At 43.2% G+C, this 23,488-nt stretch overlaps 1 protein-coding gene across 13 annotated transcripts in view; it reads right to left on the minus strand.

The window, feature by feature from the left end:
- APPL2 (adaptor protein, phosphotyrosine interacting with PH domain and leucine zipper 2) overlaps positions 1-21,891 on the minus strand; it is a 54,676-nt gene extending 32,785 nt beyond the window's left edge. For 2 of the 13 annotated variants that reach the window (XM_070600788.1, XM_070600784.1), the window contains exons 1-5: positions 19,463-19,654; positions 18,119-18,164; positions 14,614-14,712; positions 3,887-3,946; positions 3,277-3,348 (exon numbers count right to left, since the gene is read on the minus strand). In XM_070600788.1, the coding sequence (XP_070456889.1) occupies positions 3,277-3,348; positions 3,887-3,946; positions 14,614-14,637 (156 nt within the window). In that variant the 5' untranslated portion in view covers positions 14,638-14,712; positions 18,119-18,164; positions 19,463-19,654. Of the gene's footprint in view, positions 1-3,276; positions 3,349-3,886; positions 4,043-4,278; positions 4,578-6,558; positions 6,893-14,613; positions 14,713-18,118; positions 18,371-19,462; positions 19,655-21,280 lie in introns of those variants that run through there. The other 11 variants (XM_070600789.1, XM_070600780.1, XM_070600782.1 and 8 more) reach the window with 10 other exon arrangements.
- Between the last annotated feature and the right edge of the window lie 1,597 nt (positions 21,892-23,488).

Below are 23,488 nucleotides of genomic sequence, written 5' to 3' on the forward strand. Positions count from 1 at the left end.
AGCGGAAGGGATTCTTCCTCAGAGCCCCAGGCTTCCAGATGTTATTGAGGATGCTCCGGGATTCCTGCTGGATGAATCAGGGGAAATCAGCCACCAATCATGTTCTCAAGTAAACATTTGGCACAGTTTCTTTCAGCAGTGATGGCAGTCACATACATGAACCCCCCTTCTGCACACAGATCTCCTCCCAACAGATCTGCCTTGTCTAAGGAGGTTGCTTTGATAAGCTTAAACACTTCCCTAAGGTCAACCATTCACCAGGCAAGGGAGCTATCAGCCAAGCAGTTAATGTTCCCCCATCTTTCTTTCTTTTTCTTTCTTTCTTTCTTTTGGTGAGGAAGATTGGCCCTGAGCTGACATCTGTGGCAATCTTTCTCTATTTTGTATGTGGGATGCTGCCAGAGCATGGCTTGATGAGCAGTGTATATGTCTGCACCCAGGATCCAAACCTGCAAACCCCAGGCTGCCAAAGCGGAGCACACGAACTTAACCACTACACCATCAGGCCGGCTCGCTCTTGTTTTTTTAATTGCAGTCACACTGGTTTATAACTATATAAATTTCAGGTTTACATCATTATTATCGTGCACATGTGCCCAGTCACCCCTTTTGTCCTCCTCCCTCCTTGTTTCCCCTCTGGTACCCACCAATCTGATCTCGGTCCCTTGGTGTTTATTTGTTGTTGTTGTAATGTTCCCCCTGTCTTTCAGTCAAGCCAAAGCACGGCTGCTTTATTCTGCTGGGAATACATGAAGACAGCCATGCCAATAAATACCATCAGGACAGAATGTGTTAGCTATTTTTCCTGAATAACTTCAACAAGAAATGTACTGTTTTTTACTAACAGTTAACTGAATGAAAGCCAACAAGTATGCCTACTATGTGCCTGGCTCTGTGCTCAGTGCTCTGATATACATTGTTTAATTTACTCTTTATAACAGCCCAATTAAGTGGCTTTCCTGCTACTGCCATTTACAGATGAAGAAACCAAAACTCAAGGAGATTAAGTGGCTTTCCAATGGCTACGCACTTCACGAATGGCAAATTTCCTAGCTACCATTTTCCTCCTCATTTTTCTTAAGGACCAAAGGATTTGTCTCATTGACTTTTTGCCTTGGGGCTTGAGAGGTAGGGGACAACCACTTCTAAAGACAGTGCCTTTGCTGAGGAGAGTGGAAAGAACATGGACCACTTCTTGGCGCATCACTATCATCACAGAGAAAATGGGATAACACCATCTTCCTTGATGGCTATTGTGAGGATAAAATAGTAACACAGACAGAAAACACTGAGAGCAGAGGGCCTGACAGACACTCAGTAAATGTGATCTGTAATGACGATTCCTGTCTCAGGCACACTCCCAGGAAGTCATCTAGAAACCTTGCTTTTGGGGAAATCACCAGGGACAGAAATCTCTGTATGCCTATGACATGAAAGATCTGGTTCCAAGGCATTCTATTAAATATAAGCCACGCAAATCTCTACTTTTAGTTGGATTTTTCCTTAATTTCTGAATCAAACTACTTGTCTTGAAAAATTTTCAACATGGTTGAGGCCCAGATAGAGAGAACCACCTCAAAAGCTGTCCCCTGAGCTAAGTGCTTTCACCTGCTTAGGGATCTGCATCAGAGGATGGCTGAAACTCCTTACACGCAGAGCCTCTGGGAGGCTGTGAACCTCCCTGTAAGAGCACACTTCCAGGCTGCCATCCTTTGGGAATGATTCACTCCCCACTCAAAGAATCATCATTCCTCTGCCCATGAAAATATGGTTGTGAGTAAACATCTTAAACTGGAAGTCTTGGTTCTGGGGTTTGGACAATTAACCACATTTCCTTAGCAACTCTCTTCTAGTCAAGGAAACACACAACTTCAGTGGGTGCTGTCTACTGCTGTCCCCTGGGTTATCTATTCACTGTTATATAGAAACATTCTTCTCACTTCACCAAAAAAAAAAAACAAAACTTTTTGTTCCTCTCTAAGTACATTTTCCATTCATTCTCCTCCGCTTCTGGAATGGATATCTATCCATTTTAACATACATTTTGAAGAGAGTCACAGTAGAGGGATAGAGAAAGCTCAAAAAGAATGGGATGACTTGTTCTCTGTTATATCCCCAGTGTCTAGAACAGCATCTACTAAATAGTAGGTGGTCAATAAATGTTTGTTGAACAAATGAAGACTTGTTGGGCTGATTTGTTGAATGAATGAAAATGCAACCAGTACAATTTTATATTAATGTTAGTTTTTCATTTTATAAACTAAAAACAGCATCTGCTTCAATGATTGAACACTTAAATGATATTTGCATATTCTCTTTTTTGTTTATTCTTTATCATGATTTTCTATTATAAGTATTGCAAACTCCTTGAAAGACGAAACAGTTTATACCTAATTTTGCAGAGTTCTGCCCAGCACCAGCAGCATTTGAGCTTTTACGTTTTTTACAATTAGGATTTATGCACTTTTCCTATAACAATACTTGTTTTTCATAAATATTCCAAATGTATTATACAATACAGCTACAAAAAGAATTGCATGAAACCCACTGTAGTGGTGTGAATCCTTCCCCCTCAAAAAAGAAATGTCCACCTAGAACATGCAAATATTTGGAAAAAAGGTCTTTGCAGGCATAATGAGGGATCTCGAAATGAGATCATCCTGGATTATCCAGGTGAGCCCTAAATCCAATGACAAGTGTCCTTCTAAGAAGAGAAGACACAGACAAAAAAGGAAAACACGGGGGTGGGATGGAGCAGGGAGAGGAGAGCACATGAAGTCAGAGGTGGAGACTGGAGTGATGCCGCCACAAGCCAAGGAATGCCTGGAGCCACCAGGAGCCAGAGGAGGCAAGGAAGGACTCTCCCTTAGAGCCTTTGGAGGGAGCGTGGCCCTGCCAACAACTTGATTTCACACTTCTGGCCTCCAGAACTGTGAGAAAATACATTTCTATTTTATTTTTTTTATTTATGTTTTAAGCCACCTACTTGTAATTTATTACAAGAGCCCTGAGAAACTAATACACACTCCTCATGAAACTGAATTCTTAGAAATCTTTCTTTTGGTCTATTGTTCACATATATCAAAGCCTTTCCCCTCACACCAGAAACAAACATAATAGTATACACCCTCTCTTATGAAGTGAACCTTGGAAGATCAACAAGTTGAGATACCTTCTCAGATATTTAAGTAAATACATAAAACTGGAAAGAGGGCCAACATAAAGAAGTAAGTTCAAAAAAGAATCAAATAAAATTTTGCCATGTTGCTATCTTACCTCATCCACCACTTTGGAAAAATAGTGGAGTGTAGAAATCACTTCTTCATCGCCTTTGCCAAGAGCAAAATTCTAGACCAAAGAATAAAAGAGCCAGGTGTTAAGTGAATGCTTGGGAATCCAGCACCACAGCATCACCCACAACACACTGCCCTCCACGTCAACTTCCTTTCTTCTCCCAGGAGCACGTCATGTCAGAGTGTCTAAGTGCAGAAAAGCAGAGCTCTCGCCTTGCCCGCCCCAGCGAAACATTCAACCGCCCCTCTCCGACTCTTCCTTCGTTGTTCATCACCCTTCTGTCTGGACATAACGGTATCTTTGAGTTTATTTCCTGGAATTGTTAGTCCCTCGGACACTATGAACGCTCAAGGCAGCTGATTACTTCTGTAGGCTAATTAGAATACATCATGAAGACTTTGGGATAATCACCAGTTAGAATTTATCAGTGGAAAGGAAAAGGCAAGACAAAAGGAAAAATGGAAATGGACTATGGAAAAAGAGAAAGAAAGAAATGAAAGTCTCTCAAAGAGGCCTCAGAGAATTCCTCAAAAGAACTCCACTTCAGAGAGCCCCGAGCACAGCATCACAGGCCACACACACCTCGAGTTACCTGTTTTTCGTACGCCAGCAATTGCTTAGAAAGCTGCTGAGTGGCCAGGCACATTTCATTCTGTAGGGGAAGAGCAAAGCAGGTAAGATCTGTCCAATACATACAATCACCGAAAAATGCCACCTCAGAGAATCCTGTAAAAATACCACTGTGTGTCTGTAAAATAAAAAAATATTTTGTTCAGAAATTATTTGGAAAACAAGACCAAAACAAATTAAAAGGTTAAAGCTTGCTTCCCCCCTCCCCCCAGCATTTACAAATTACTGCTCCTTCTGATCATTCAGTCAGTAAACAAGTGTAGTGAGCAGTTATAATGTGACAAACATCCAACAAAGACGTGGTCCCTGTCCTCAAGGGGTTTAATGGAGAAGCAGACATCAAAAAATAGTTACAAGCATGATGAGAACCACAGAGGAAACACTGAATTGTTAGGAGGCTCTGACAGGAGGACCTAGATGGTCTCTAGGGAAGAGATGTTTCAAGCAGACCCCTGAAGAAAGACTAGGAGTTAGCCATGGGGACGAGCTTGCCAAGAGGAACCTGTTTGAAGACAGGTTCACAGCCTGTTTGAAGAGCTACAAAGCACAGAGTAGCTGCAGCCAGGGCTGCAGGGCGTGGAGGAGAGACAAGGCTGGCGATACAGGCAGAGAGGGGGCAGGCACGACTCCACAGCCGATTTAGACTTTATTCTAAGAGCAATAGGAATCTAAGCAGCACTGTGACACGATCAGATTCTATGAACTCAGCGCCAGGTCGGTAAAGATGGATAGGAACACGGAAGCACAGCTGCGGTGGCCAGGGAGGCCCGTTCTGTGCTGATTTTCACTCGCCAATACTGTCCACTTTCCTCTTCTCTTATTTAATCCCTCTAACCTCCGGTCACACAGCAGTTTTGCCCTCCTATCCGCCCACCATTAACGCACTCAACCCAGAAGACGTGCGTGGCTTTCTGAAGCGCAGTGAAGGCTCTCCTGAGGTTCAGGGCAAACTCCTAAGAGAGGGGCAGAGCCGCGGGTGGGACCTGGAGTGGATGGGGAGGGCAGCGAGCGGCCCTGGCCTCTGCTCTCTTTCTAATTCTCCTGGGTCTGCTGCTCCTTTAGGGGTCAGGCCCGAGCTCTGCAGGAGCTTGTTTTACTTCTCGTGGTCCTCCTTTGCAAGACCCATCAGAGCCTATTCCCACTTTTTTTGGCCCTCTTGGCAGACAATGAGCCAATCTGTTCCCTGACTTCCTTCATCTGCCCCAAGGAAGAGACATCAATAGACTCTGAAACGTGGGTCTTTCCCTTTTCCCCTAGAACAGTCAAGTTTCTGAATATAAGGAAAGTCCTTGGCTTTGGCATCCTACTGGGGTGCTACTCCTTTCAAAACTAACTGGAGCTGGCAGTCATGTAGCCAAGAGGAAGGCAAGCGCACAAATCAATGAGCACTACGTCCTGCACTTAGACAGGGACATGCAACAGTTCCTAGCACAGGGCAGGTTCTTGACAAAGCTTTGATGGATGGATGAATGAACAAGGTCAGAAGAGTCATCTAAATCCCAAGTTTAAAAACAATACCTGGAATCAGGGTGTGAGGGGAAAAATACTCCCTAACTCTAGAAGGCAACATCACAAATGGGGGCAGTAAAATACAAAGACTGGACAGGGATGAAGCCATCGGCCAGGAGGCACCCTGCTGACCATCTTCAGCAGTGCTGTCCTGAAGCCCAGAGGGCCCGGGAACAAGGGTCTCGGCCTACTCACTGGGCCAACGCCCTGCTGTATCAGAAAGCACCCTGCCCCTCCTTCTGAGTTAGCAGCAGTGGGCTTAAGATGGATTTATTCAAGCTACCTTGGCATCTGCCTGGGGGCAGGACCATGTGGACCATGATTTGGAGATGCACAGAATCATCCTCCTAACAATAGCAGCTAAGATTTACAGAGCATTTAATTCATGCCAGACGCCACACTAAGTGCATTCCATGCATTACCTCATTTAATTCTGACAACCCTGTAGGGCAGGTTCTAATTGTTAACTCAGTTTTACAGATGAAGAAACTAAGGCACACAGAGGTTAAGCCACTTGCCCAAGGTCACACAGCTAGTTAGCAGCTGGGCCCGGATGTGCATCCTCTGTGTGATTCTAAAATCCACACTCTTAAACACTACTCTCTAAGATCCCAGGTCCTGCTAAGAGTATGAGCTGAAAAGTCCTATGCTTTAGACTAGAGTTGACAAATTGTTCCTGTAAAGGGCCAGATACTAATTATTTTTGGCTTGTGAGACATATGGTCTCTGTCACAACTACTCAGCTCTGCTGCTGTGGAATGAAAGCAGCCATAAACAATACATAAATGAATGAGTGTGATTCATTCAGTTAAACGTTATTTACAAAAATAAGAGGCCGGCCCAAGGGCTGTAATTGCTGATCCTGCTTAGACAGTAAAAGTCTCCACAGACCCACTCTTCCACCACACCTCCCTCAGAGGGCTCCCGATTAGGCCACAGTATTTCAGATGCAAGGACCATTTTCTACTCTTCTAAGCCATTCTTTTCTCTATTTTAGAGAAGTCTAAAACTTTTCTTCTCCATATCTGTATCCTTTAGAGACTGGTCAACAGGTATGATAACCACCTCCATGCCTTCAAACAAAAAGAACCACAGGCTACTTGAATTCTCTTCTCTAGGGCTTACCGGAAACTGCTCTCAAAGTAATGGAAGAACCTGCCAGGGAGCTGGCCGCGTCAGACTGCACCCAGGAGCCGCTCACACACCTCCACCGCAGCCCAGGACGAGGCGGCACAGCACATAGCAGCTGCTTCCCAAACAGCTTCCCAAACAGCGGACAGCCGGCCTCTGACAGGCCTCCCCCGGAAATACCTTATGAAAATGCTGGGTATTTTCACATGAGTGTGATTTCAGGCTGCAAGACTCTGTTCTACTGGTATGAGGCCACTGGGAACAAACCATACGTACAAAATGGTCTGTCACCTGCCCTGAAAGGAAATGAACCTCTCCTGTACAGAGCATATTACAGGAAAAGGCTTTTGAACTATACCAACTTTAATCTCATACTTAATCTACTGTACACAAAGGTTTTATGAAATGCTTTACCAACATCAGCTAATTAATCCACACCCTGTGAGGTAAGCCCACATAATTATCTCTGCAACAAGACTTGCAAAACTGGAGCATGGGTGAAGAGTAAATACTAGTAATAACAATTACAAAGACCGCTGCTAATATTTATTGTCTGTTCTAGGCACTTGATACATTTTAGTTAACTCTGATATCTGCTGAAGGCTATAATAAAGGTATTTTGGGTTGAGCATAAGAATGTTCTTCCTCCAACAAGTAAACTTCTGAAAATTTACGTTTAGAATTAGTGGAAACTGTTCATTTGGTAACCAAGGTATTTTCTAAGGTGTAAAGCCAGCTAAGAAAATGCCTTAATTTGGAAACATAAATAAAAACGTTAAGTGCTGTTTATCTATTATCACATTTCATCCTTACAATGTACCTATGGGGTAGGTACTATTATCCTCATTTTGCAAATGAGGAGACAAAGGTTCACGAAGGACCCTAACTTTCTAAAATCACACAGCTAGTAACTGGCAGGCAAAGACTCAACTCGGATCTGCCAGACTCACAACCTAAAGCCCAAGTTCTTACCACTATGCTATTCCGATCCAAAGACCAAAACTGTACCCACTTAGTACCCCGCAGGGCCTGCACACAGGAACAGAAATCCCACACTTTTCTAGCTGTAGTCCAGCGGAAGAGGTGGCCTAAAATTCAGATTCTAAATGGAGTTTCGTGAGCAAGATTCCTTTGACACTCTGGAACAGCTCTCTGACTACTATCTACGCTATTTGATGCCTCATAAGAATCCTTAAAAAAGATAACCTGACAAAGGGTTTACTGACAGCATCTCCTATGTTAAACAGAACCTCCAAGGCTGTTGCCAAAACCCGAAAGGAAAACTGAGCTTTTGGCAGAGGAATGTTTATCTTACTGTGGCACAGAGCGCTTACTAACTGCGACTGTCACCTGAAACCATCCCAAGGCCTCTGCGGGCGGCACCATCCATGGTGAAGAGGCCATGGCATGGAGAGGCTGGAAGCAGGGACAGAGGAAATCTGCTAGAGTCAAAGTCACAATGTAGGCATTTGCTTCGATTTATACCAAGTATACAGTCAGAAATGTTGCCTAAAGCCAAGCAGGTGAAAGCCTCGTCCATCACAGGGCTCCCACCAAGCTGGGGTCATGGGTGGCACTAGTTGAGGAGCCCTTGAAATGGGGTGCACATAGACAGCAGTGAGGAGAGCAGAAGGAACGAAGGATAGAAAGCTGTGCTTGGGGCGGGGCACAAGGGGAGGCCTGCTGAGGCCTTTGACATTATTCTGGGGGCAAGGAGGAAGTCCTGAGGCTCTTGGGCAGGAGAATGACAACGTCAGACATTAGGAGAAGAAAAACCATGTGTGGCTGTGGTGGAAGGGAAATACCAAAGCGAGAGAATGGCAGGAGGGTCAGGAAACCATTTGTAGAAGTCAAGAGAGAGATAAAAAAGGGTCTGAGCCTGAAGCAGAAAGTGGAGAAGCTGGCAGAGATCTGTGAGGTATTCCCGAGGTAAAAACAGCAATATGTAATGAGTGAGGGAGGAGGAGGAGCAAGGAAAACCGGCTCTAGCCTGGAGGACCAGACGGAGGACCGTGCCTTAGCTAAGGAACTGAGCAGGGGACACAGACTTGAGAATGACAATGAGGCATACAGCTGGGACGTGCTGATGGTTAGTGGAGATGTCCCGAATCCAGTCCTTCACTTAACACCTACGTATCAAACACTCAACAGGGCCAGGCAGGGTGCTGGGCATTGGAGACAAAGAGAATCTGCTCTCAGAGCTCACAGTCCACAGAGGGACAAGAAACCCCACTCACTACACCTTCAGTGCTCTGACCACGTGTACAGGGCATGTGGGCACGGGTGAAGGGCGCCTTGGTCAGGAAGGGAGAGAGGGGAGAAAGGAAAGATGTCAGAGACACCTTCTCAGACGTGAGTCAGTCTTAAAGCCAGGAAGGCCATTTGGCAGGGCAAGGGGTTGACGGGGATTCCTGGCAGTGGAACAGTACAGCAGTCCTGAGATGTGTAGGGGGCCTGGCACATTCTGGAAGAGACAAAGATGAGGTTAGAGAACCAGGCTGACGCTGGTGTGTGTGCCCTGCTGGGGAGTTTCAACCTCTGCCTTGTGGTTACAAGGAGCCACAGAAGCGTCTGAAGACAGGGAGGCAAGGGGGGTTTGGACGTGCTTGGTTTGGCTACAAGGTGGAGGAGGGACTCAAGGGGGAAGAGACTGCCCTGCAGACAGCAAGATGGATGAGGAAAGGATGCAACAGCTCAGGAAAGAGCTGAGAACTCACTCTCCACAGCGACAACAGGCCAAAGTCATTTGAAATAAAGACCTAGCGACAAGGGCTAGAACAGATTCTGAAATGGCCAGGCTTTGCTGAAGTGATCTTGTCCACGGGACAAACAGAGACTAACCAAAGGAGGATTCCAGCGGAATTTTAGGGAATGCCAAGACTTAAGGAGCCAGCAAAAGAGTGCCAGGAAAGGAGAACCAAGAACGCTGGGCAGAGACTAGGGGGAGACCTGGGAGAGATCTTGGCATGGAACCAAAGGAAGATAGTCAAGGGGGCATTGTGAGAGGAGTCAGGTGTGGTCTAGGGGCAGAGGGTGGAGAGAGGTTGCGACCGAGGCACTAAGCAGCCCCTGCTGCGCAGTGGGGAGGGAGCCTAGACTGGGGTGGCTCGATGAGTGGGTATCAAATACCCAGCCAGGAACTGAAGAAAGCAAGTAAGAAAGTCAGGATCAGAGGCCCAAGCTTTTATTTAATCCAAATAATAGTCCCAGTGTACTGCGCCACCGTAACTGTTATTATCTGTCTCAGAAGATGGTTACGTTAACACCAAGGGCACTTCATGCCAGGGACTGATTTCAGCACTTTACAGGTATTTAACCCTCACAACACCTATGAAATGGTTGCTATTATGGCCTCTGTTTAACTGATAAGGAAACTCAGACAATCAAGTGACTTGCCCAAAGTCTCACAGCAAGTGGCCTAGCCAAGACTGGAACTCAGATCTGATGAGTCCAAGGTCACACACTTAACTCCTAGACCTAAGTGAATGAGCCTAGCCCGGAATAACCTTTCATACCAACTTGAAAGCCTTGAATGCCAGCACAAGGAAAAGCTGTAGATCCCACATGCAAACCAAGCGCAGGAACCCAGGCCTCTGAAGGTGTTTCCAGAAACCACTGAGGCTCTCACTCCTTAAGTTACATACATATTTCTTCCCAGTCCATCATATAAAACTCAATTTGACCAGTTCAGGGCTGTTAAAATGCACTGATTAAAACAATTATGGATAAAAACTAATTAAACAGAGAAGTTACTCTGGGACACAGAAAGGAATTGGCTCCCACCTCTAACATACTATACAAAGCTGCTGGGCTGATAAATGGGGGTTGTTCTATAGTGACAAGAACAACCTGTGAAAGCTCCTACTTCCTTGGCCTCTGCTGCTGTTTCTGGAGACCAGTATGTCAAGACTACAGCACAGTGGTTCAGAGAGAGTGCAGGTTTTGGAGTCAAAAATCTGAGTTCAAATTCTGGTTCTGTCACTCATCAGCTGTGTGACCACAGGCAAGCTGCATAACCTCTCTGAGTCTTAGCTTCCCCATCTGTAAACACACATATACTATAATAATACCTCTCCTTTGTTGTGAAAGCTAAATGAGACCATACACAGGAGATGCTTAGCCTGGTGTGTGATACATTTATGTGCCTAACAAATGGAGGCTGTTTTTATTATTTTTATTATTAAAATATATAGTTCTGCCTCCATCGGCCTCCCATATCCTTCTCCCTCCCCATCACAAGCTCACGCTCCCAGATGCCCATGACTCTCATTTTGTTTCCCAATAGGTACATTAACTCACTTAGTTTGCTATCTATATATATCATTGTTTCTAAAGAAAATATTTTCTTCTTTATAATACCAAATTTATGAATATCTTCCCTTTGAAGTATTTTACTCATATCCCCTCCCACTGTCTCACCCCAATTTGCGAAGATACTATTCCCACCTCCAGTGTGGGCATTTCATGTAGGATTAGTAGTTCTGTACTCCAAAAGGTTTGGGGGAGAAGAGTTGCAGAGATGGGATTACGTTTGAGTATGCCTGCTTTGCTGAAGGACAGAGAAAGAGCCTTAACCATGGTTCTCACTTCAAAGAATTCCACCCAAAATGTACTTAAAAAAATAAGCAACCAAAACAAACAAAAATTCCATCCAGACTGAAGGCACCAACTACAGAGCTTGTCATCTGTTGGAGGACAAAGACAGGTTCCAAGAGTTGGCAGGTTTCACTAACACTCCCGGGAACATCATATGACCTGCCCATTTTCTCAGTACAACACCTGAGAGGAGACGTAAGATTACCTGGTAAGTTTCATTGTAAGATCCTAATAAATCCATTTCTAAAAGATTTAAAAATTTTTAACCTCTCTAGGAAAGAAACAAAGTTATGGCAGATATACAGAATCAAAACAAGTACATCAAATGTATTAAACACAAAATTTGAGAAGATTTAACTGAGTATGTATACATACGCTTCTGTTCAGACACTATGGAAGTTTTTAACGTCAATAGTTTGAAAGATAGCAGATCTAAGTAACTGGTCTCTGCTTTACTAACGCATGAGAAATGCGTACAGCTTCCTTCATTCAAATGACCCACAATGGAGCACTCGGTTCCCACCACGTGCAAAGGCACACCTGAGTTAAGAGACCAGACGTGACTCCACGACTGCTGTAAAATGCTGAAAACAGCTCATGGCCTATAGCTTCATTCTAGCACGTAAGCCAAATAAAATGTACAATTTCCTCAGAACCAGCTACAGTCAGCAAAACTGCTCACAGAACTTTCCTCTAGCCTTTCTCCCTCTTCCTCTTTCTAAAACTAACGTCCAAAAGACATTCACTAAATCAGAATCCAGAAATTTACATGTGGCCTCAGCTAAAATACCGTTTATGAACATTTATCATTTATCAGCAGCATAAACTTGGTTTTTAAAATCTAATAATGAAAATAAACACCTTGCTAAGTGCCTCTGTTTTTAAAAATGAAATTATAAAACTCTATTAATCTAATTCAACATGTCTAGGTATAAAATATTTAAGAAACAATGTAAAATAAAACCAAGAAAACATAACTTAGGGAAAAAAGTTGAATAAAAACATTGAGAAGTATTACTATATATACGTGAGAGTGTGTGTCTATCTATCTATATATATATAGACAGATAGACACACACACATACATAAACATATGCACATATACATACATACACATGTATATATGTGTATACACACACATATAAACAAACTGAGCCAAAAGAGGTCAGAAAAGTTTTCTTTTTTAATTAAAAAGAAACAAAACACCTAAGCCTTCAAATAAACCTGAAAAACCAATTGACCCTGACCCAGCCGATCTGAATGCCACTGACCACGGCTGGAAAGTGTCGCTGAGTCTGGCAGCACTAACCAGACGTTCTCGCTTGCCTCTGCTGCAGCAAACGCCGAGGCAGGAGGAAGGGTTTCTGGCCAGTAGGAGAACCCATGTGATGATCATGTGGTGTGAATTAAAAGCCGTTACAGCCTCTTGGAATGCAAGACCCACTTAATTTTGGCAAAATGTAGTTTTCTGGCTCAAAAGAAAAAACACACAAGAGAGTGTTTGGACATCTCTAAGTAAATGAGTCTGACAGACATAAAAGGCAGAACAGTCTCTTAGGAGTGGCAGAGACACAGTCCCTAAGTCTTGGGACTCTTAAACCTTAAACAAGAGACAAACCATTTAATGACAATATTCAAATTACTGAATAGCAAGCAAGTTCAGCTATGAGCCCAGTAAAAAAAACTTCTATTTTCTTAAATTTTGAATATTTAGGGAAAAATACAAAAACATACAATATGAATAAATAGGGCTTAAAGTTGACAAAGTATGTCCCCTTCTCTGAATGTCTTATCAAAACAAGAAAAACCACAAATGAGCACCTGATTCTTTTGGTTGTTAAAATCAGTTCCAATTAATAAGTTATACTTGTATAACACAGTATATTTTGCAAATCTATATCTACAGCCTGAACTCTGGATCTGAACTTTCAGCAAGATCTCTTTCTCCACTTGGATGTCTCATGAACACCTAAGAATCAGCCTTTCAAGAAAGAATTATGATTGGTGTCCCCACCATTACACATACACACATACAGACACACACCTCCCCACAACGATCCACCCTGATGTTCAACTTAAAAACCTAGGCGTCACTCCTGATTCATCCTTCACCCATCCAAGCCCTTCACATCCAATGAATCACCAATCCGCCTCCTAAATACCTCTGCAATTCATCCACCTCTTTCCATTTGTACTGCCACTTCCCTACTTCAGGCCACCATCCCCATGCTTAGTAGTTAAGAGTTTAGGCTTTGGCTTCAGGCTGACTTGCTCTGCCATGTATTAATGGGTTAGACTGGGACAAGTTACTCATCATCAGAATCCTTAAGTCTCCTGACCTACAAAATGAGAACAATAACAATACCAACCTCAGAGTTCTGGGGGAATTTAAATGAAATGAACCACGTAAAAGCCCCTGAAACTATGCCTGGAACTGTGCCTGGAAGCTATGAAGTATTCAATAAATCTCAACGATCACAATCATCCTCCTGTGGGTGCCCAGCACAATTCCTCTGGGTTAGGTGACCGCCCTCTCCTAGCACCTCTAACACTCTTTGGTAATTGTTTTGTCTGTCTCCCAACCCAACTGTAAGTTCCCTAATGGCAAAGACTGAGTCCTTTTCCCATATGTGGTATGAATGAATGACTAATAAAACAACGATGACAGTAAGTGATTATAAATGAATATTAAGAGCTATATAATAATAAATGACTATATGTGATTATTATTATTTTATACTAAATGTATTTCTTTAGAGATCAATGAAAAAAGAAACATATTAACACGTACAGACTTAAGTCAGCAAGGAATCAATAATGAAAAGTATCAGTTGCCATAATATTTTGACGTGTAATACAACGAATTTTAGTTTTAAGGAACTCAGAAGTCTTAGAAAGTATTACATGGGCACTTCCTGATCTTAAAAAGATTCACTTTTGCTATTCAGCAATTTATTTTCCATGTTTTGCAAGTCAGAGATATTTGTTCCTCAAAACAAAGAAGCCACCCAATAGTTTCAGAACTGTGACTCAAATCTTTTCAGAGGAAGCACTTGAAAAAACACCTCTAGCCGCCTACACTGACATCTTAGACTGTCCATTTATGAGAAAGACAAAGAGCATGTCTCGGACACTGAACCCACTCATTCACAAGTAGGAAGGGGAGACTTGAATGTTTCCCTTTGGGGTGGAATTTTTTTTAAAAATTAAAAACAGTTATGTGGTCCCTCTCTACTGGTTCTACTAGTTACAGGAAAATCATCCTCCTTCTTAAGCAATGAAAACAAACTGTTTTTTAAGGTGAACAGAAGTGAGAAAAACAATTGTGATCTTATTTCAAAATTTTAAATGATGTTGTTTTGACTCAAATCTCTCAACCTCCTGAGAGAAGTTCAAGATGAGGGCCCAGGGCCCCTACTCTGCTCCTCTCCCGGTGAGGGGACAGCGGGATACCTGGGCTCCGTAGACACGCTGCATGGCCTGGAGCAGCTGGTTGGTATAATCTGTGAGGGTGCCGGCATCTTCTTCAAATACGCTCAGTAAAGAGCGAGTCTGCAAAAAAACAAGAAAAGACGTCAATTTTATTTCTGAGTGTAAAAGTTACAAAGGAGGTAGAAAACACACACATGCACAGAAATGGGGAGCGAAGCTGCCTGTTCTCTAGCTTTATTATTTTATTGATAAACTAGTACAAGTTGATTCCAGGAGCTTTAATTTAGAACTCTTTTTCTAATTCTGTAGACTACAGTGCGAGGGCAAACTGAATACAATTTTAGGACTGAGGGCCGGAGAAGCAAAGCCAATTTTTAAAAGATTAACACTCAAGTGCTATCATTTGTCTCAACTTCAGCCTCTACCTAAGAACCAGGAAAGCCCATCCAACAAAAAAAAGCGTTAAAAGGGCAGCTTCTCCCTTCAAGCCCATAAACTGATGTCAGAGTCGGCCTGTATGTGTACCTGAGGTGTGGTCACCCAGCACGGCACCATCTCAGCAGTTAACCATCTGTCTGGTTTTCTGCAATCCTGGACGTCTTATAAGAGTGTATCATTCTTTCCTCTTAAGATACTACAGTCAATTTCCATGTCTTTCGTCATATTTTATTCAACCAATTTTCAAACTCGTGGCCAGGAAATTTCACATACCCTGGGCCCACTGGCAGTAGTTCTGGACACAAAACTAAAAAAGCAACTTAACAAGAATGCGAGCTCAGTTCCTTCGGGAAGACTAACTACTCAGTGCTCTGAGACCAGCTGAGCCATGTCATTAGATGAAGGGTATTTCCTATCACTTTCGTGCATAGTGCCTGACACACGCAGAGCACTAAAGAAATATTTATACATTGGATGGTGTGTGAAGAAGTATCAAGGCATCGCATAAGAAACCAAACCTACTCAAGGGACTTTCGTTAACGTGTCCAGCACAGTGGGAATTAAAAATACTACATTAATGATAATGGGATCTCTATTTCAGGAAATAAACCATTAGGCACAGAAGGAAGAATAAGCTACAGAAACGCCTTTAATAAGGTAATACCAAAGCATTTTACAAAGAACAATCAACTACGGCTCATTATTTTCCTGGAGATGAATTTCAACTCCTTCTTCTTCTTACCTATCTCAGGTAAGAGCAATAACTGACCCCAAAGCACCCCCACAAACTGGCACAGGAACCGAGGCATTTGGATCATTCCACCCCTGACTTTATTCTGCCAACTCTGGTGCACTTCATAGCAATACATGCTTATCCTGGCTTTGCCAGAGGTCTTTAAGGCTAAAATACCTGCTCTTGAGACTAATGTACTCTCTTCAGTACCAATTCTCATCAAGAGAAGGACTAGAATGTAAACAAAACAAAAATCATAGTTGTCATCCACTGGATCTCATAATCCACTAATGGATTAGTGGATGTCAACCAGTAGGTGAAAAACACTGGTTTAGAATTCCTCATTACATCTCCTTAAAATACACTATTTATTTGGGAACAAAAAAAAAAAAGATGATTAAAAGACATTCTCAGAAACTATACTGGGTGATCTATCAGTTTATATTCATTCATTCATGTATGCATCTCTGCCTTCATCCAATAACTGATGAAACACTGTGCTGGGAACTGAGACTGAAAGGTGATGAGAACTGACTCTGTTCACCAGGAGCTTACAGTCCACTGGGCCTCTCAAAGGATCTGGGATCATCTTGGGACCATGTCAGTCCAGGGTTCAAATTCAGGCTCTAACACTAATTTGCAAATAACACTGGAGATAAGGAATGTACATAAAGTTCCTACCAGTGCCTGACATATAGTGATAACAGATGATACTGATAATGAAGATAATGAACTTTGCTTATTATATACCAGCACTAACGGCTTTACATGTATGATTTTATTTCAATACCACAGCAACACTGTTATCTATACAGTTATCTATAAATGTCATCTAATAGTAGAGGACCTTTTTGTATTCATGGTGCCAATGCTGCAGGAGCCCACCAATGTTTATTACGATTCTTCTGCTTTTCTTTGCTATAACTAATATATCCAGGAGAAAGGGCAGGAAAGAGTGATACAACTGGATTGAGGATATTTAATTTTTGTAAATACTACTGATGTCCACTTAGTCAAGTCCTATTTATTGTTCTTAATATTCTTAGGAATAAAATGGAATGGAAAATGAGAAGCTGAAAAGGGCTCATGTAAATGTCCTCTACAAAGAGAATAGAAAGAAAACTAAAACTACCATTTACTCTGTACCTCCTATGTGTCAGATACTATGCTGAGCGCTAAATATTTGTTATTTCATTTAATTCTTCCAACAACTTTATGAGGTGGACACCATGGAGACATTAACCCCATTTTACAGCAGATGAAACTGAGGTTCATCAAGGTTAAAGAAACTTGCTCAATCTCTTATGACTGGGAAGCAGCAGAGCTGGGAGGTAAAGCCAGGTCTGGGTGGCACCAATGGTCATGCCTCCTCCACTGCAGGAGGCTGCACTCGTCACCCAGCAGGGTGAGTTTTATCAGTGGGCACATTTTTGGTCCACAGCCCACAGTCCTGGAGCTGGCTTCTCTTTGGTCATCCTACTGTCATGCTCTCACTTCTGACAACTGCCACAGAATGACATCACCAGTGTTGGTTCATTTTCCTTCTTTACACTCTGGACATGTTTACCATGACACTCATTAGAACTGACTAGAAAACTCCAGTCATCCCCTTCTAATTTAACTAGGCCATGATCACCCCTGAAAAAAATGTACCCTGCTATCTCAGACACTTTTTTGATATCCAAATTTGTCACCTCCACATCTGCTTAAACTTATATTTGGAACAACAGGCATATTCTGAGACATAAAGCAGGAATGAGACCAAGCACCAGGCAAAGGTACACCAGCTGCTCAAAAATTCTACAAAAAAGTCAGAAAGACATTGGTGCACATTACTTACAAAGACAATAACAGCAATCATTTATGGAGTTACTATGACATGCAGGTAAGAAGACACTTCACATGTTATTTACTCTTCATAAAAATTCCATTAAGTAACTACTTCTATTCTAATTTTACACATATGGAAACACAAGCTCAGACAGATTGAGTAACTTGCCTAAGGTAACAGTGGCAGAATCATTGGAATTTGAATTCTATTCTTTTTCTACTACCTGACACCCTCAAGAGTATACCTGGACAGAAAAACAAAACTAAACACCCTACAGATAGAGCCTCAGCTCCACATCGTCTTTCTAGCTTAAAGTAACTGGGTGTTACTTAATAAAATAGTCTGAGACATTTTTTACTCTCAAGAATAGCATCTAATTATATAATGACACAATTTTAATAGCTCTGATTGTAAAATACATATGTGTATTTAAAATGTATATAACATATATGTTTTAGATATATACATGTATATATATGAGATAAATATATCATTTTTAAGGGAAAAACAATTAAAGTTCTTACACCCACAGTTTGGCGGAAGGAGAGAAATGTCTCAGAAGAACCACGTCTGCAGAATGGAAAAACGTATTATACACCAAGAGAACCGCAGGACAAAACCCCTCCACAATGAAAACCACCACCAGGTCAGGTTTTGAGGCATCTTGCTTGAGTAATGAAAGGCCTGCTTTGGTGGAGAGGGCTGTTCCAGCTGGACCACTCATTGCATAATCTCACAACTAAGTCTTCAACTTCTCTGTGCTTTAGTTATGCCAACTGCAAAGGCAACAAACAAACAAAAGACAAAAATCAAAACAAAACAGCAAGCAATAGTGCTTTTGTCTTCACCTTCTCTCAGAAGCATACTACGCACAGACAAGGGAAGAAGGCCCTGAAGTATGAGCTGCAGCAGCTCCAAGTCGCATTTGTGTTCCTACCACAGCAGTATTCCCACAGTACCGAACTGCCGCTCTCCTTATCTGTCTCCGCTCTCCTTATCTGTCTCCGGGAATAGACTGTGACCCAGTGGAGGGCAGGCACTCTTATTTGTCACTACATTCCCAGCACCTAGCAGTGCCTGGCCAGGAGCAGACAGCAATGGAGAGAAGCATCTCAAGCCTCAAAACATTCTGCCTCTCATAGCTCAAAGGTAACCAGAAATAATACATGTACGCACATGGACTAGTCTTACAATACATCGTGCAGTACTAAAACGGAAGAAACGAACGAACAGATGCGTCTAAGGTCAGTCAAGCGCTATTCAGCTCTTCTTGGGTCACTGAGTTCAAACAAAAGCTTTTGTGCTCATTTAATGAATCCTGTGCAACCAGGTTACTGGAGCAACCCTCATAACTACTCTACATAAAACTAGAGGAAACAAACAATAGACGGTTTCTTAGGATCTTTTCCTTTAGTGAAACATTTTAAGTCACCAATGACAGAAAAGCCAGGTGCTAGGTAGCTGGGCTAACTTGAACAACACAGGCAGACCACCTGGGTTCCAATCCTGGCTCTGCCACTTTACAGTGTACAATCCTGGCCAGCTGTTTAACTTCTCTGCTCTTTGTAATTTTAATAGAGGACCTACTTCATAAGATTGTTGGGAGGATTAAGTGAGTTAATGAAGGTAAAACATTTAGAACAGTTCCTGGCACATAAAATGCATGCGTGATATAGGTGTTTGCTATTGTTTTTACTTTTTACTCCTTTAAACTAAGGAGTTGGGTTAGATTCCTTCCAGGTCCAAGGCTGAGTCTCCTTAGGAGTAAAGCCACAGTAGGCACATGCCCCATACAAGAATGTTAAATAAATATGCTCTGACGATATCAAAGACCTTCTTGAAAGTTAGCTTCCATTTAACAAGCTCACCAAGAACCCTTGTTGGGTAACATCCAGGTCTTGAAAGCACTGACAAATTCCTTACATTAAGAGGAACGTTAAATAGGAATGACAATGCTTCTAAACATCCTCTTCCACACACAAGCTCATAAACCATGCAGATATGATAGAATTTTAAGTTTCTAAAGACCCTTGAAGATCATCTGCTCCATGTCCTTCATTCTGCAGAGAAGAAAACTGAGTCAGTCACAGAGTGGGGATAAGCGACTTGTCCAAATCACATGATAAGTTAGAGTTAGAGCCAGAATTAGGACCCAGGTCTCCTGACTTGCTTGCCAGTCCTCCTTCCGCTTCCTCACAGCTGAGAAAATCCTGTAAACCACTCAGAAATAGTGCGTATTCATTTACGGGAGAGCCAAAAATTCAGAATGGGACTTATTGGTGAGGGCAATGTGGAGAATCAGTGCAACCTCTCCAACCTGGCTCAGCCATCGCCACATTCAGTTAAGAAAGCAATACATCTTTGCACCTCAATTTCTCCAACTACAAAGCAAATGGAAATCCTCATTCAAAATGATATCGTTAGCAATTCTACATTATTATCTTCAGATCCCATACAATATACGCGAGGATGGACCAGGATGGGTGAGAAAAATGACTTCTACCAAGGGTTTTGGTCTGTTTAAAATGCCAGTAGTCTAGAGACTTAAAAAAGTCCTTTGAAAAGTCAATCAGACCAGCAGATACCAATTAAAAAAAAAAACCACAGTTTGCTTACTCTTTCTAACTTGCATACGTGTAAGGAAGAACACAAAGAAACCCACTCAAGGCTACTGAGCACACAGCACTTCTGACTACTTATTCTGAACTGGAAAGATGCAGAGTGGGCGTAGGATCATCCTGGGAGGACAATCACTAAGAAGAAAAAGGAAAAGAACCAAAAAGAGAAAAGAAACCCTGAAAGGAAACAGGTTAATCTCATTCTAATTTTTCAAGAGTTGAGACACTGGGGAATAAAGAGATTTATTGAAATTAACCCAGGGATGCAGAACCAGGACAGCAGATAGGAAGCTGAGGAGATGTTAATGAAGGAGAACAAAGGTCCCCCGGGGAAAGGTGCACCGACTTATGAACTAAAGTCACTCTGCACTCATTTGCTATATTTACACACCAGCTTTCATCCACAGAGCTCAAAGGACTCCACTCTCATCTTGAGCGTGCTAATGAAGTTCTCCTGGGCGATAAACGGGGCAGGTATTCTAATTTTCCCTTCACAAATGGGAAAACAGGGCCAAAGGGAGGCCTGGTACCGCTGGGAAAGAGATCCAGGCTCTGCCTCCCATTCTGGCCCTAAACCCACCCGGTCCCATCACATCAGTAGCGGTAGGAATAATAAAAATAAGATTAACACCTTACTCTGTTACCAGACATTGTCCGCTAACAACTTTATTGGCATTTCCTTACTTCATTCTAACAACTCTAAGAGGCAGGTACAGATATTATCCCTATTTTACAGATGACAACACTGAGGCACCAAAAGGTTTAAACTACGTGCCAGAGGCACTGAGCTGGTCAGCGGCAGAGCCCGAGTCGAGGCCGGGGAGCCTCAGCTTCAGCTGCTGGGAAAGAGGTCAGGACACAAAGGCTCCAGCCGCGGGGGCTATCCCGGGTCCCCCGGCTCTGCCTGAGGGATGTCCCCTCGCGGAGGGTCCCGGGCGCAGGACAGGGCCGTGCCCGCCCCCTCCGCGCCCCCTCGGGCTCCGGCGTGCCCCCGGCCTCCCCCCGGGGCTGGAGGGGCCTCCTCGGCCTCACGCCCGCGGGCGAGGGGGAGCGGCGCGGCGGAGATACCTGGGGGCTGTCCTGCAACGCCTCCTCTAGCAGGAGCTTGTCCACGGCAGGCATGGTGCCGCGCAGCGGGGCCGAGGGCCGGGTGGAAGGGCGGAGGGCGGGAGGTGCAGCCGCCGAGGCTGCTCCGGGCTCGAGCGACGAGAGGGACGCTCTGTGCCCCTGGCGGCCCGGCACGCGCTCACGCCTGGCCAGTGGCCGCCGCCGCCCGCCCGTCGGCCCTCCTCTCAGCCCTGCCCTCAGGATCAACAGGAAGTGTGGCGAGCACCCGGGCCGACCACAGGAAGTGTGGCGAGCCCACTTCCGGCGCGCCCACGCCTACGGGCCGCCGCAGACCCTCCCGGCCCACCCCGCGGCTCCTTGAGCGCCTGGGGTGTCAGGTTCCATGGTCTGGGAACTCGGATGCTCATGCCCGTCGATTCAAAGAAAACCCAAGAAGGGGACCTCGAGGGCGGGAAGATAATATTTTATCTATTTGTGGCTCCCCAGAAAACTTTTGAACCGAAGGAGATAGGAGCGAACTCTGGCCACAATTTTTATGGAAGGAAAACCCTGTATTTCCCACACTACTTTTTCTAGATAAATCTCAGCGCCCCCAGAACAGCCCAGAGAGCAGAAAGGTCACCTAATGCTGGAAAAAAATATGGATCACTGAGTCATCCGTGATATTCAGAAGTAACCATTTTGGAAACCACAGCTATTTGTTTGAGGCAGTATAATTAGGTCTTATCCCCGTGGTATGTTGTGTTTTGTCATTTCGGAAGATTTCATAATCAGGTTTTTAGATTGCAAGGGATAGATGATCTAGTTCAGTGTTATCATTTAGAGATAAGAAAATGGGACCCAGGGAGTGGAGTGATTTGGTCAGGCTCAGACAGTTAATGAAAGCCAGAAGAGAAGGAAGGGGGAGGGATGGGAATACTGCCTTTTATACCAACGGCAAAGTTACAGAAATTCCTTCTCTAGGAATGACTAAGATTTGTTCAGTAGGGTGTGTCACCAAAATCAACAGGCAGGATATCATAAAATTATACAAATTCTATATGCTATAAAAACACCTAAGTATATTAAGGCACAATCTCAATTGCAAACACGTCTGAAAGTCTGATCGCAGGCTGCCTTATCACTTGAAAACTCCAAGGACATTGTTCCCAGTTGACTCTAGCCAGAACCAACCTTTCCTGAACCATTGTATGACCTTCATGTGGAAATCATCCAGCATCCTTTTCCCCACCATATTCTTTCTTCTTGGATAGAATCCTGCTCACATGTTTCATCCTTTTCCTTTATTTCCTTTTCCTGTATTTTCTTTCAAGTAATATTTCAGTTAATTTCACCTCATACAGTCTCCCAACTCTCTCCTGTCTGAAACCCTTTTCCAGAAGACCAGATGCAAGCCCTTCCTTCCTTCTTCCTGGCCCCAAAGATCACTCCCTCTTCTGAACAGCTGTGGCCTTGTCTGTCACCCAACACGCCTTACCCGGTAGTGCTTTTTCTTTCTATGTGTAGGTCTTACTCCCTCTGTAAATAGTAAGCTTTTCAAGAGCATAGCACATCACCTTCCTTTTATTCTGAAAACTGTGACACAAGATAACAAATACATGTTTGCTGTTTGTGACATGATCATCTGTTGCAACTCTTTTATAATTTCTTAAAAGAAATTTCTCCCACCCTTCCATACAATTGGGAATACGACAGTTATTGATTGCCTACCAGGCAAACAATAGTTCTTGCTGATTATAAGAATAGTATGAGGTTGTACCAAGGGAAAGAAATGCATACATTTTAATTTGAAAATAGATGTAAAAAGGAGACAGTGCCCTCCAGAAGCTTGGAGGGGCTTAGAAGTCCCTTTGGGAATTGCCACACTTTTCATGTGCCACCTCATCTTCTAATTAAAGTTACTTTCTCTCAAATATCAGTGTTCAAAATTGTTTAAACCATGTTCTTACACAATACCATTACTTTTCTGCATTTTACTGCTATATTACAGGCTGAACAGCCTTCGTGGGATTTCTTGGCACTTAAGTATCATTTACAACATTGTTTCTTTTGGAAGATGCATCCCACATTCAAAACAGCTAAGTTACAAAACCAACTCTGAGAATACAACACATTTGCAAATTGTTAATTTATTTCATTCATTAATTCATCCAATCACTCATTCATTTAATAAATATGGACTGCTCAGTGTTAAGCACTGTCTCCCAC

This window comes from Equus przewalskii, chromosome 29 (genome assembly GCF_037783145.1).
Source record: "Equus przewalskii isolate Varuska chromosome 29, EquPr2, whole genome shotgun sequence".
Classification (NCBI taxonomy): domain Eukaryota; kingdom Metazoa; phylum Chordata; class Mammalia; order Perissodactyla; family Equidae; genus Equus; species Equus przewalskii.